A 14635-nucleotide genomic window follows, 5' to 3' on the forward strand; every position below is an offset into this window, starting at 1 on the left:
TAATACTGAAAAGGGTCTATTTGCCTTTTTTGGTGTACATTTGGCAACTTCCCTGAACTGGGTTTTGTTTTGGAGCTGGTTTGAGCTCAGTTTTCTTTTGTGTCTATTTTTGCTAGGTAGAGCATTTGGAATTGCTCTACAACAACATACTCTGATATGCTGTCTGACTCTTTGAAAATAGTATTAATTTTTTAATTTAAAAAAAAATTTACTTGTTTGACAATACCATTGTATAAAAAGTGAGCAACAGGGGTCCTAGCCGTGAACCTTTTCTAGAGCTGTGCCAAGTATTTTGAAATCCAACCACACTGTCTGGTCTTAGTTGTTCTCCGTGTATTTCAAAGCATTCCTTTTAATTCAAGTATTTAAGTATCTCAGACTTGTCTCCTCAAAGGTACTGCCTCTGCTGCTGTGTGTATACATTTCTTTCCCTCTTTTCTTCCAGTGCATGCTGGTACAAAGGTCATATCTGGTATTATTTCCTTGTATCTTCCCAGTCTTCCTAAGTTCCTTACAAAAACTGGTCAGATTTGCAAGCTTTTGCTAGAGGGAAATTTGTTTGCAGTTAATAGCTGAGGATTTCGGCTTTTTCCTTTTTTTTAATCAAGTGCTAAGTCTCTCCTGCTAATGCACATGCAAACATGTACACACACATGAAGAACAGTCTGAGGGGAGAACCTTTTTCACCAGCTGCATTCTGAGCCCTTCAGGCGCCTGTGTTTGAGTGTGAGTGCTGCAGTGACAGATACTTGAGCTTAGGCCTTTACAAAGTTACTCCTCACAGATACTTTTTGTTCTTTTCTGATTTGGTTTTGTTTGGTTGGGGGTGAAGTTTTACCTTTGAATTTTGGTAATTCCGCCTTTTTCTTCTTGTTTAGCTATTTCTTCTTGAAGGAAAGTTGTATTTCCTTCTAACAGCCTAACTCAGCCTCATCTGACTGTGCTAGCTTTTACAGACCTTGCTGGCTCTGGCACCCATCGAGCCTGAACTTTTAAGTAATTTAAGAATACTGTTGTGCCTGAAGACTTTATTTTAATTTCCTTTAAAACTGTTTGTTATTTTTTTGCTTTGGGGTTACGTGTTGTTTTGGATTTCTTGTTCAAACAGGGATCTGGGCTGGACTTGTCTCATGACCTGGGACACTTGAAGCAGGCCTTTGTGTAATTCCAGACTATGCCAAGAACACTGCTCCTACAGCTCTACTTCAAGAAAGTAACCTCTTAGAGCCTTTACAAATTGAAATACCCTGTTATATCTCATGATATTTCAAGCTGAGAAAATGAATTTAAATCACTTATTTTTAAAATGTATCTGAATACAGCCATGTGACAAATAGTCCATATTGATGTAGTTCACTGTCACTTCCACCAGATTTATGTCCTGATGTTAAGCATCAAAATAACTACCTCAGTTCTGCCAAGTCCATGATGATACTGGTATTTAATCCATGTAATTTGTTGGAGTTGTTTGGTTGGTTTCTACCCTTTATGCCTGTATTCATATAAAACCATTTGATCTTGGTCATGCTGCCTGTTTTATAAATCCTTTTCCTCAAAGCTTTTGCTGGCGTTGTGAATCTGCTGTTTCCTGCTGGGTGGTTACTGACTCCTTTCCTAACCCTTCTGTCCAGAATATGGATTTTATGCACTGTTGATGTTATAAAAGAGCCATCCATTGCCTTTTAAAGGGGAAGAATAGTTGAACTCAAAACATTGTTATTCATGCTTGATTCTGCTTGAACTTGGGGAAGCTTTGGGTTTGAAATTCACAAGACAGAAGCTGATGTTGAAAGAATCATGAAGAATCTACCCCACCAAACATCTCAGTGGCCATAAAGCAACAGGTCATACTGGGTGTTTGACTTTAATACTTGTTCTCTGTAGAGAGTTTACACAGCTTTCGTCAGCTGTTTCAGTGCTGAAGTGAAGAGGCGTTGCTTACACATGGAAAACAATAAAGTATAGTGTGGATAACAGCATAAACTGTGTGGCTACATAGCAAAAATTACCTCTTATCACACAGTTAAGGTTCTCAAGTCTTGCATTTTACAATAAAAGCAAATACAGTTCTTTGTACGCAGTAAAGGAAAACCCCGAACTTGCTTTTTGCCACACTGAAGCAAAATGCAGGAATGTCACACACACTCTCAGGTTTGTTGTTATATAGGTATCAGTCTTCCAAAATATTGCAGCGTCAGTTACACTTAATGCCTTGCAGCTCCTCACAAATAACTTCTGTCAGGTTTATCTTCAGAGGAGTTGGTGATGCAAACCATCCCATTCTTAGGGAAGAGAGGGAACAAAAATTTGTGATGCAGAATAGTAGTGGTACTTGGCTTTACTAGCAATAAAAGACCACTCTGCCACAGCTGCTGCTCTCCAGAAGTACTGGTGTGGTCTGACAAGAGCCTGGCTGAAGATTTTTACCATTCAACTTCCGGAAATCGTGTCTGTTGAAATAAAACAGCTGCTTTAAAATACAGTTTATAGTTTCACCGTCATTCATGGCAACAGTGGCAAATTCTTCAGTCAGCGTCAAAGAGGGACTTTTCACAAGCAAAGGGAATGATAATGGGTAATGAGTTTAAACCCCAAAAGGTAGGTTTAGATTAGATATTAGGAATAAATTTCTTTACTGTGGGGGCAGTGAGGTACAGGAACAGGTTGCCCAGAGAAGCTGTGGATGCCTTATCTTGAAGCCCCGTCTGTGGAAGTGCTCAAGGACAGCTTGGATGGGGCTTGGAGCAACCTGGTCTAGTGGAAGGTGTCCCTGCCTGTGGCAGGGAGCTTGCCAAACCAAACTCATATTTAGAGAATGCATTAATTTCCATTTCCTGTGCATGGCATTTTAGTGTTTGTACACCCAGAACACCAGCAGGACCAAAAGCACAGTCAGTAAAGCAGTGGCCAAGGAATCCTTTGGCAGTTTGACCTTTCATGCTGTTTAGCACATCCTGTCCACTTGTCACCTGCTTGCTGACCTCTAACAGCATGTCAGCCTTCCAGAGGAATATTTAAGCTTTTTTGTACCTACCTGCATCAATTTAATAGGAACCATTATTGAAAAAGGTGTGGAGAGACAAGTCCATGCCTGGTGACCCAGTGACTACAAAGCAGGGGGGTGCCCTGGTAACAGCAGGCAGGGAATTAAGAAAAGGTAGCATAAGAAAAGCAAGGAGAAGAGCAGTGTAGTTACTACACTCCACTTGCCCTCTCCCATTCAGTTAGTGAGGCAGTAAAAAGACTAGTGAACAACCCCAACCATGTTTCACACACAAAGCTGGAATCACCAATTCTAGGGATGAGCTGTGCTCTACATGTTGGTGCCAAGCAGCCAGGGGTCTCCTTGAAGTGAGCACTGAAGAGGACCAGCAGCAGGGAGAGGTCATGTCACAGAGCACTGCTCTATCTGCACCAAGAGGAGCCACCACCATGCTCTCAGGAAAGTATTTCTGTTTGTCCAGAAAGCTGGGCCATAGACATCTTCATTTCCTGCTTTTCAAGAGCTGTGTGTGTCAGAATGATTGCAAAAAAATATGTAGGGCCTGACCATAGGCCACCTCTGAATTCGGTGTTTAATGCTTATCATGTGCTGCCACTTGCACCTCCCCAGCAGGGTGGGGGAGAGAACAGGAAGAAAATCTCCTGGGTACAGCTGGAGGAGTTTCAGAAGTGGGTGAGGGAATGAAACCACTTGCCCCCGCTCCTTGACACAGGTCAATGCCTGCCACCATCCAAGCAATGCCCACCACGAAAGGCTCTCTTCACCTTCCTCCACCCATTTCATTGCTGAGCATGGCCCAAAGAAAGGAATATTCCCTTGGCCAGTTGGGCTGTCCCAGCTGTGTCTCCTCCCCAGTCCATGCCCCTTTCCCCCAGTGTGCAAGCACTGCCCAGCAAACACCAAAGCACAGCTGCCTTATCAGCAGCATTCCAGCCATGAATCCAAACCACAGTCCCCAGCACTGCTCAGATGGACAACACTCCATCCCAGCCAGAGCCAGCACAGGCAGCTTCAGGTACACAGCTTGAGCCCAGTTGTCTACTAACTCGTTACAGTTCCAGTGGAGAGGAGAGCAAGGTATCACTCTCTCACTATCAGTCACCACTGTCATTTTTTTTTTTTTCAGCTTGAGCAGAAAGATCAGGACACCCAGCAATTAATTTAATTAAGATCTTAAGTAGCTAAGAGCTATAAACTCCACTTGGACTTGTCTGACAGCTCCCAACGTAATCCATCACCTGTCTGTAGATCCATCATAAATATGAAAAAATTTTGCTTCTGTACAGACAAAATTCTTGAGCTTTTCAGTCAATCCAAGGTTTAGAAGCAAACTGTGTGTTTGTCTATTATTTGTTCAGACATTGATGTATTTTAGACAACTACCCAATTGCCTCACTTAAGTAAAAAATGCAACAGGAAGGCTCTAACCAAACACAGGTGACACCAATTCACTGAGAGGGCACTGGCACTTTGGCACTTAAGAAAATTATAAAGGACAGTGCTTTTACCACCACCCAAAAAAACCCCCACAACACACTAACACATAAAACCCAACACAACACAAACAGACAAAATCCAACCACTAATCATCCAAAGAAGTTACTTGAGTCTACTCAAGATTTGTACTTGAACTTGAGATCTACTGGCTCTGCCCCTGGATTCCCTAAACCTCCTCCTATACCCATGCCTTTTGTGAAGGCATGTATTCCAATGTTTTTTTGCATGAAGACAACTCTAATCTTCCCATATTTTTATCTGTGGGCTAAGTTATAAACTAAAAAATACATAACTTTATTAGCAGGCAGCAATTAAATTCTATTCTATTATTGAATACAAGAAGGCATTCAACTGATGCCAGTGGACATTAAACACATCAAACACTTTTCAAACAGATTTTATTTATGCAAAACCAATCCAAAAGTGGTGTGTAAAAGTGAAAAGCTCTTTTTACATATTAATACAAAAAGGGTGTTTTTATACAGTTTCTATGTGTGAAGAGTGAGGATTTGACCATTTTATTTGGTCAAATCCTCACAAAGTTTATTTAAAAATATATAGACATAGGTATTAAGTCATTCTTATTTTCTCTAAAGCTAATTGCTGTACAGTACACAACAGCTAAAATGCTCACAGAACCAAGGGTATCCCATGACAACTTCATTATACAAGCTTTTTGCTTAATCCAGTTAGGAATATTCTTGTTTTGATGCAATGCCTCTGCCCAGTGATTGTGGGCTTTTTGGTTTGGTATTTGGTTTTGCGAGTTTTTTCTAGGGCTTTATTTTATATATACAGTAGTCAAATTAAGAAAAGTTACATTCCTTGAGCTTCCAGTTCAGCTGCTGTTATATCTGGTTCTTCATCACTGTAAATGTTTTCTGCCTGAAGACACAAAACATTACAAGTGATACACACAATTGTTTTTAAACAATATTCTACACTTGATATAGGAAAAAACCCTCAATAACACCAAGGTGGCACAGCCATCATCCCCTCTTTGAAGGTATTTTCTTCCTGCCCTTTCTTAAAGGGCTGCCAAATTTAGAAATGTGCACACAGTGGCTACATTTTGGCAGCTGCCTTCTTGCATTGCTCCATTTCCACAGCAAAAGCAGTAGCCATTTAACCACTAGCCCTTTTATTTTAAACACTTTATCTGGAATTATTTCAACCACAGTCTAAACACACAAAACAAGAGCAGGCACTGAAAAAAGAAGCCTGACCTGTGACACACATTTAAGTCCATTAAGAATTTTTTAACTCAATTTATTCCCAAATTACTTTATTCCACACTTCTAAGATAGCTGATCAATTTCCTGTAATGTAAAGTACTATGAACTAACTGGGGATTTAAAAGGCATCCTGCTTTACAGCCAACATATGGGGGAGAAGGGGGGGCAAGACTTGGCTAATACTGGATATAAGTGTGCAACTACTTTGTTAAGAATAAACCTTAATGTTAATTAGTACCTAGAACTTGGAGTCAAGAATTAACTAGCAGTTACTTTTATTGAAGTTGTTTTAGTCTTGGTTTTCTTTTTAAAGTCTTACACTTTTTATTAGATCAAGAAGTATATGGCACAGACAACTTTCAGTCCTTGAAGGCACAAGCTGCCCCAAGAAGAACAAGCCTTTTCAGTTTCATTTATACAACAAGCTTTAGAGTAACTTAAGAGCTGTTGTGACACTCACCATCTGCCATATCTGCATTATGTTGTCCTCTGATACAGAACAGATTACCCAAGGCTCATTAGGATTCCAACTGAAGTCTGAAATTTTGGCAGTGTGTCCTCCATGAATAAACTGTTAAAAAAACCCCATAAGCTTCAGTAAGCCATTTCAACTCTAGATAAATCTGTTTAAACCCAGGATTCTTAAGTTAAATTCATCATGCTAATGACCACCCAAAGAAAAAACCTGCCACTAGAGAGTCACAACAGACAAAAAGAAGGTGTGTGTTCAAGTGCTTCCATTTGCTGCTTATGGACACAGATGCAGTTGCTGGGACAGCATTTGAGATAACAGTTCCTATTATTACAGCAACAACTGACATCATCAAAATGGTCTCTCTTCACACAGGGCTGGACTGTGAAATGTGAAATCCAGCCATATTTTATTCTGATTATCTATAAGAGCATTACAGAGTCACACAAGAAATGGGGAAACCTTCAGAACTAAAGAGACGAAGCCTACAGCAAACTAAAGCGATGGACTGGAAACCAGGGAGGTGAAAAGATTTATGAACAGCTACAGTTTTAGCAGCACAATGACAAGACATCTCACTGCCACACAGCATGTCAGCACACTGAAACCTGAACAAAAGGGTACCAGCAGCTCAGGAGGCCCATCTTCTGCATCCTCTGCAGACTGCTCTTCTCCAATTTTACTGCAAGAAAGTAGTTTATACTTGTTATTAAAAGGACAGTTGCATTCTCTGTATGCTTAACTGAACAGTTCCTGGCCTTTCTTTCCCTTATTTGCAATTTGTGTTTCTCACTGTAAAATATCTATAAGCACCAGGTATAAAACATCAACTGTCTGGCACTGTCATTACTGAAATGGAATCTTAACTTGTGAAGCATGTGGAGGTAAAAATCACTTACTGATGTGATGCCTAAAGATTTTTAGCCTTTTTCATATTGTAGCTTTGTAGATTTTTAACATATAGTTGTATGATTTCTAGTACTTTTCCTGCCCTCACTCACATTCAGAATAATTAGCTAAACCTTTCTAACACATTCTTGAAATTCTGTTTAGTCTCATTGTTAATAACAGAATTTCTGACAAGGATATCTTGTTTTCCACCAGAAGCTGAGAGACATAACAAGAAATAGAAAAGAAACTCTTGGACCAGCTCCAAAGGAGCAGACCCAAGGGTGTTTTACTGGGCCAGTTGATCTATTGGATGTACCAGCAACTAGATAAACTAATTAATTAACCTTTCAAAAATTGCAGAACTCCTTTGTCACACATACGCATATAGCTATATTTGTGCACCTGAAAGCTTTCATTGAAGAACTGCTTTTTATCCTACCACTTTAACACCGTTGAAGTGGTAGGATAAAAAGTTTTGTCTTTTGAAACTAGGCAACAAGTGTACAACAGAAAACAATGCTATTAGCAAGAAACCCTGATGGAGAAGTAACTTTAGATGTACTGTGCTGTTTCTATTTATACTCAGAAGACCAGACCTGAGGAAAGCTAGAACAACACAAATCAAACCTGCCAAATAATGCAGGCCTGCAGCATTTTTTTTAACCATCTGCTCACACATACTAACAGAAAGGAATTTTCCTCACCTTAGATCCCATACATTAAGGCGATGATTGGTACCACTTGAAGCAAGAATGGTTTCATTATGAGGAGACCAGTAAACCTATTGAAAGGAAACAACTTCAGTGAGCAGTTACTGATTTATAAAGCATATCCTGAATAACCAGCACCGTGGCCACTAATTTTTAACTATACTCTGTAAATCAGTTTCTTCCAGCAAGAGGATATTCAGTAGCTCAAACAAACTGCTTTAATCTTAAGATTTCTCATACTGAACAGACAACATCATTTCACTATCACAGACTTACAATATTTCAGGAAATCTGTCTAAAAATCACTGTTACTTGCACCTAATTAAACAGGCAAAGTTCACAAAATTAGGTTTGAATCCAAATCCTCTCTACAGCATATCATTTTAGAGAAACCTTCTACTTGTACTTAAGGTACTTGTGACACCCAGTATCCTTTTAGCATTAAGTTGTTGACTACTTGCTTCGAAGTCAAGTGGGGAAAGGCAGAAATAAACTACATGGTACTGTTTGTAACTGTCAAACTCAACATAGTGAATTTTGATTCAACAGATTTATTTGTGTTGCAAGAACACAAATCTACATGTTCTTGTCCAAGTCAGTACTCTTCTTGGTTTTTTTTAACATGTTGTAAGTAGCTTACCCACCTGAAAAATCTCATCCTTATGAGACTCAAAAGAATGGAGTTTCAGCCTTAAGTTTCGAAGATCCCACAGAGCCACCATCTGGGAGACACAAGCAACAAGAAACTGGTTTTACTATAATGGCTTTCATCTGCACTACACAGGAATGTAAATTATACACAAGTGAAAACCTTGTCAGCAGAGCCAGTTGTCAGAATGAACTCGCTGTAAGGACTGAAGGACAGACAGTTGACCTCGGCTGTGTGAGCGTCTACGGAGTGGCTTGCCTTGCATGTGGCATTAGATCTTGTGTCCCAGCTGTGGCAGTGAAGGGTTCAGGGCAGGGAGGAAAGAGGGAAAGCAAACAAACTTAAGTTGTTATAGGAAGTTCTTTTTCACTACAGCTTTTATTACTAAACTGAACTCTGAAGTTACAGCTTTCATTCCAAAACCTTCAGTATTTTGTGTTTGTTGTACATGAACAGCTTGCACCATGAAGCTGACATACATATTAGTTACATCTTCTTTTCAAGTGATGTGAACACATTAAATGGCACGTAGATTTCAGTGAATCTGCACCATCACTGTAGCTGATTGCCATAAAGAGCTACATGAAATCACTCCAAAATTCAGACTTTTTTTATCCAAGTGCTGTAGACTAGGTCCAGTGGCAGTGATGCAGTTTTGGTTTTACTTTTTTTTCTTTCATCTATTCTCTGTATTCTTTACACATACATTTGTAGCCTATTGTATTAGTGGTTAGTTTTCCTAGTAGTTTTCCATACCCCTTCCCTAGGCAGAAAGACAAAACATCCTCCAAGGGCCCCTATCCTATCTTGGTTCTTCCTGGCTACCAAGGTTGAAAACAGCTCATGGAGACACATTTTCATAAACAAAGTACAGCCAGTACCAAGGGGGGTGCTCCAGAAAAGGAGTTTGACCCGGGGGGTAATTGCATCAGCAGTTGTCCTCCTAATTGGTGTTTTTTTAAAATTAGCATAATTGACAAACTTATAAAAATGTATCCCCCCCACTGGGGGATGGGCTTTTGTGGACATTCTTCCATAACTGCCCTGGAGGCCTCCAATAAAGATCCACTTTTATATTCCCTCCCATACTAGTATCTAAAAAGTCTGTTTTGTTTCGTTTCCAGGATGAAAACAGGCATCAGCAGGACACAGCAGACCCTACCCAAAAATATCCTAACTTACATCATAAGTTTCTGATCATCTGCCACAGATCCAAACAGAGACTCGTGGAGCAGGTGCCATGCCACGTCTTTCACTACTGCAGAGTGCCCAGTAAAGATGGCTTTTGCATCAACAATCTTGCCCTCTGTGGGTCCAGCATTTACATCCCATAAACATACAGTCTGTAAATAAGCCACAGTCTATTGAACTGCAGACTCTGATTGTATCATCTTTCAAATAAATAATCAATCGCACTCTATATATAAAGAGACGACACTCCACTACTGCAGAGGGCCCAGTAAAGATGGCTTTTGCACCAACAATCTTGCCCTCTGTGGGTGCAGCATTTACATCCCATAAACCACAGTCTATTGAACTGCAGACTCTGATTGTATCATCTTTCAAATAAATAATCAATCGCACTCTATATATAAAGAGACGACACTCCTGCGGCAGTTCTTTGCTTTTGAAAAAGAAAGATCTCATTTATGGCATAATAAGTTAAGTTATCAATCAGCCTTCTGCAAGTTCAAGGCCCAAGGATTATTTAGAAGGTCATAAAAGCAATTTACACTTTTGAAGTTCACAAAGACATTTATAAGCTATTAGTTATTGATCTTTGAGAGTCTTACTAATTTATGGTCTTGACCCAATCCAGTTTAAAGGGTTTTTTCCAGCAGACAACTATAAAAACATTCTCTTTTTACATTAAGAACCTTAAAAAGAACTTGTGGTTGATGACAGCCTAAAACCAACTGACAGCCTTTAGAAATGTAATTACAATATGTGAGAACTTCCCCACATAACAATACACATCTGCACTAGGACAGATTTTCTCCAATTTTCTACTACAACATAAATTAGGAGTTGGGCTTCTTTTACAGAGGAAAATATGTGGTTTTTACATGATCATCTGATGCACTGAGAAGATGGCCACTCAAATTTGAGTTCCATGATAAACCATAGCCTTCCTTCTGGTGTCCTTTTAATCTAAGCTCAGGATTACACTCTCCACTTGGGTCTGAAAGATACAAAATTCCTTTCATTTAGCATGTCCTTGCACACCAATCCATAGAAGCATCATTATCACCCAAGAACTTTGTTTCTGTTGTAATAATTATATTTCATACATGAACCTCTTCAGAGAGTGCTGCTTCTGTCAAGATTCTTTTATGAGAGTGAGCATAACCAGGAAGTTAAAGTCGCTGAAGATATGGGCCTTCTCCTTTGGGTTCCAGAGCCCAGCAACTCTCTCCCAATCACAGTTAAACACAAGTTTATCCCTCTATGACAAGAGGCATTTTGCTTAGCTCCAAGCAGTCCGACCCACCTGGTTTTGAAGGACGTTTAGTGTAGTCAAACACCAGCACATCAGCAGAGGGTGTTTTTGTCGCAACGATGCGGGGATTCTGAGGCATGTAACGGGCACGGTTCACTTCACCCTCATGGTTAATTTTAATCTCCATCTCAATTTTGCCAGTCACAGATCCAAAGCCACCAAATTCTACAGTTGTGAGAAAAACGTCAGTTTATCCCATCCATTATTTTAGACTACTGAAACAGCATTTCACAGCATCTTCCCTACTCCAAGAAACAGTGGTAGCACCTTATTAAACTCCAGCGAAGACTAGGAAAGACTACACTATGTAACACAATAGCATTCACACTTCTGATATTTAGAATCCTCTTTCAAAGCTTTAGTTTTTATTTGAGGTAGATGTGCACCAGTTTTCACCACAACTGAGAGCTGGTAGACATTTTAGTAGGGATTGCATGTCAATGTTACCTAAGCTCTTATAAAACAAAATTTCTTCTTTTCAGTTGTCTAGAATTAGTGTGGACTGGTAAGTATTTGTCCACTTTTGTATTTAATATAAAGTTAGAACACCATTATCAGAACAACTGAAAGCAGTAATGACATTGCTCAAAGAGAACCCAAGAATGCTGCATACCCACCTCCTTTCTCACTGTCAGACTTCAAATCATCAAACTGATAATTGTTGGGAATCTGGACTCTGGCGACAACCAGGTGGTTCTGTTCATCAGATGTGTGTGTTCCCAAAACCAGTCAGTGCAGAGCATAATCCTTTCCTTCTGGCCTGTTTAGAATAATAAATATTGGAATAAAATTATGTGTTCAGCTCCAGAAGTTCCATAGCTTGCATCAATAATCCTGAAGGTGCAAACCTCTTCAGGGAGTTAGAAAAGAGACCCTCCCTAAGAGATCCTCCCCTTTGTTGCAAGGCCTTGTGTAATAAAGCAAACTGGACTCTGCCATGAGCCAAAGACACAACCAGCAAGGTTGACAATACAGGGCAGTAAACAGTGCCACTGTGGCTTGAAAGGGACAGTTACAGTTTGCACAGCAGCTAAAGGGCACAGCAATATCTACTTTGGTCTAATTTCCCTAGAGTTTCACAGTATTGATTTAGGAAACAATCAATACTCCTTTCCACAAAACATAAATCCTGAGGAGACAAGTGGCAACCTATTTTAGTTACTTCTCTTAGGAGCTTTTACCAGTTACCTGAACTAGAATCAAATTTCTCTTTTGGTGGTGGAATGCAACATTTAGTTAAAAGTGAACAGCTGGATGGATGGTGCCATTCATCTCTGAAAGGACAAACTTGAGCAGTAAAAACCAAGCAACCTCTGCATTCTTGAATGCAACAAACTAATTATGTTTCCTGAATCTAAGCAATCCAGATTCATTTGGGTAATCATAAACAACCACAGGTATTACTACACCACTTCCAAGTGTAGAGGGGGGTAAAACACAAAACCAAACAAGAAACACAATGCACATGCACTTACTTGCATCTGGAACAGGTGTCCCATCATGTCAGACACCATACAAAGAGGCAGTCCTTGCCTTAAATAGCTTACATACTTTGACACTGGATAATTGGAAATACCAGGTTTTAAACTGAATATTAAGTCAATCTGCAAAATATGAGGCAAGCAGAAGTGTTCCTCATAAGGGCTCCACACCCTCAAATCCCCGCTGCATTTTCTCCATGCCATGACTATTTAGCTCACATCTCTCAACATCATCCCCAAACATTCTGGTACCAAATAAAGTGATCACCTACCCAACACGTAAAACATCCCACATGTAAAGTGGGACTTTATAGAAGAAAGAGACCATCCTCTGATAATTGCATGACACTTACACACTTTATTTTAAAATCTACCTAAATCCACATTACACCAGTCCTTGTCCACTACCTCAGTGGAGTCCTGAGTTGTTACTGCAATAATTTAAGTTCTGTAGTAGCTGGCACATGAACAGATTTTATCCCCATCTTCATGATTCTTTTAGAAATTAAACTGAACCCACAATTTTTTCAACAGGATGTGGAAGAATGGGAAATTTAAACATGTGAATTCAGCAATGAACCAGGGACAAAACCAGGATGCAAAGAACTAGTTTTAGAATATTCTCTTAAGTAAGTCCAGGCTTAAAAGATACCAAGTTTATACTATACTATAGATATTATAGCTTGGATGGAACAATATATACAGTGCACATGAGAAAAATCAGTCTTTAAGAATGAGCTAATTTAGTAGATAGATTTCTCGATCCGAATTAACTATAGATGAGCACTAGATCTCTTATTTAGAAATAAATTGAGAAAGATTTCTGTGTTCACACCTCACAACACCTTCTGCTAGGCTAACCTAGACTTCAGTGAAGTATCAACTTGTGACCTTGTTCCTGTAAGTAAAATAAAGAGCTACAGAATAACAAAGAGAAGTCTAATCCAAATTGCTCTCGTCTTGCATGGTTCTTATCCTCAAGGTACTCATCACACACGGTTAAGTGAAAGGATCCGAGCGGCTCCGCGGCACCTTCCCGTCCCTCACCTGCTGACACCAGGCAGCCACTGCACCGTGAGGCTGGGCCACTCCAGGGCGTGTGTCATCACCAGGTCGTACAAGAACGGGGTGTTTTTCTTCCAGATCTTGTACTCCTCGCTGATGACACGCTCCTCCACCGTGTCCTCCAGCACTGCAGGAAGGGAAGGGATGAACCGAGGGTGGAGGGGGTGAACGGAGCCGCAGCCCCGGCCGGGGCTCTACCGAGGCGGGGACGGGACAGGAGCGGGGGTCCCGCAGGACCCTCGGGGCGGCCGGCGGGACCGACACTACAGCCAGCCATCCCAGCTCCCACCTCCCGCGGGAGCGCCTCGGGGAGGAATCCCGGAGCGCCCCAGCTCCGCTCCGCCATCCCGGGGCACCCTCACACCCCACCGCCCGGCCGGGGCCAGGGAGGGGGCTCCTACCGTCCCTGCTCGCCATGTCGGGAGAGACGCGGCGCCGGGAGGGAGCGGAGGGGGCAGGGAGAAACGGAGGAGGCGGGGAAGGAGGCACAGGAGACCCTGGAAAGGCAGGCAGGCGGGAGAGAGAGAGAAGAGGCGAGGATGCGCAGGGGGCGCGGATGCCGCGGGAAGCACCCCAGGCCCTGAAAGGGCTGCCGGGCTAGGGCGGGGCGGGGCGGGGCGGGGCGGGCCCGGGGGAAGGCGGAGACAAGGCGGAGGCGGGGCCGGGACAAGGCGGAGGCGGGGCCGGGACAAGCGGAGGCGGGCCGGGACAAGCGGAGGCGAGCGCGCTGCGCTGCGGCCGCGAGGTGGGGCTGTAGGTAAAGCAGCACCACCGAGGACAGCTCTATTACGCCAGTCTTACCTAATGAGCCTAAATCATACTAAAAACGTGGATATTGATCCCCCTTCGCATCTAGAAATGACAGAATTATTGAATCGTAGACTGGTTTGGGTTGGAAGGGACCTTAAAGATCAGCTCATTCCAACTACCTTGTTGGGCAGGGCTGCCCTCCACTAGACCCGGTAAATAAATCTATAAGTCAAAATGGTTACAGTGGCCACAGCTGAATAGTTACTGTTTCTTCAGCAGTGGTGCTGAATATGTCTTAGTTTTCTAGAAGAAATGTGTGTTTGAACTATTCTTTAGTTGCAGTTTTGGCATGGAAGGCACTGAACTGCATTACTGAGCTGT

At 41.5% G+C, this 14635-nt stretch overlaps 1 protein-coding gene across 1 annotated transcript; it reads right to left on the bottom strand.

Annotated features, from left to right (window-relative positions):
- Positions 1-4943: 4943 nt before the first annotated feature.
- RBBP7 (RB binding protein 7, chromatin remodeling factor) lies at positions 4944-14093 on the bottom strand. Its single transcript, XM_041399816.1, is given in 12 exon segments — positions 4944-5386; positions 6197-6307; positions 6833-6890; positions 7804-7880; positions 8454-8531; positions 8621-8747; positions 9641-9801; positions 10525-10640; positions 10950-11123; positions 11576-11718; positions 13487-13631; positions 13906-14093. Coding segments are annotated over 12 exon segments (1275 nt in total). The 5' UTR covers positions 13922-14093; the 3' UTR covers positions 4944-5317.
- Positions 14094-14635: the final 542 nt, after the last annotated feature.

This window comes from Onychostruthus taczanowskii, unplaced genomic scaffold (genome assembly GCF_017590055.1).
Source record: "Onychostruthus taczanowskii isolate IOZ18803 unplaced genomic scaffold, ASM1759005v1 scaffold17, whole genome shotgun sequence".
Taxonomy (NCBI): Eukaryota; Metazoa; Chordata; class Aves; order Passeriformes; family Passeridae; genus Onychostruthus; species Onychostruthus taczanowskii.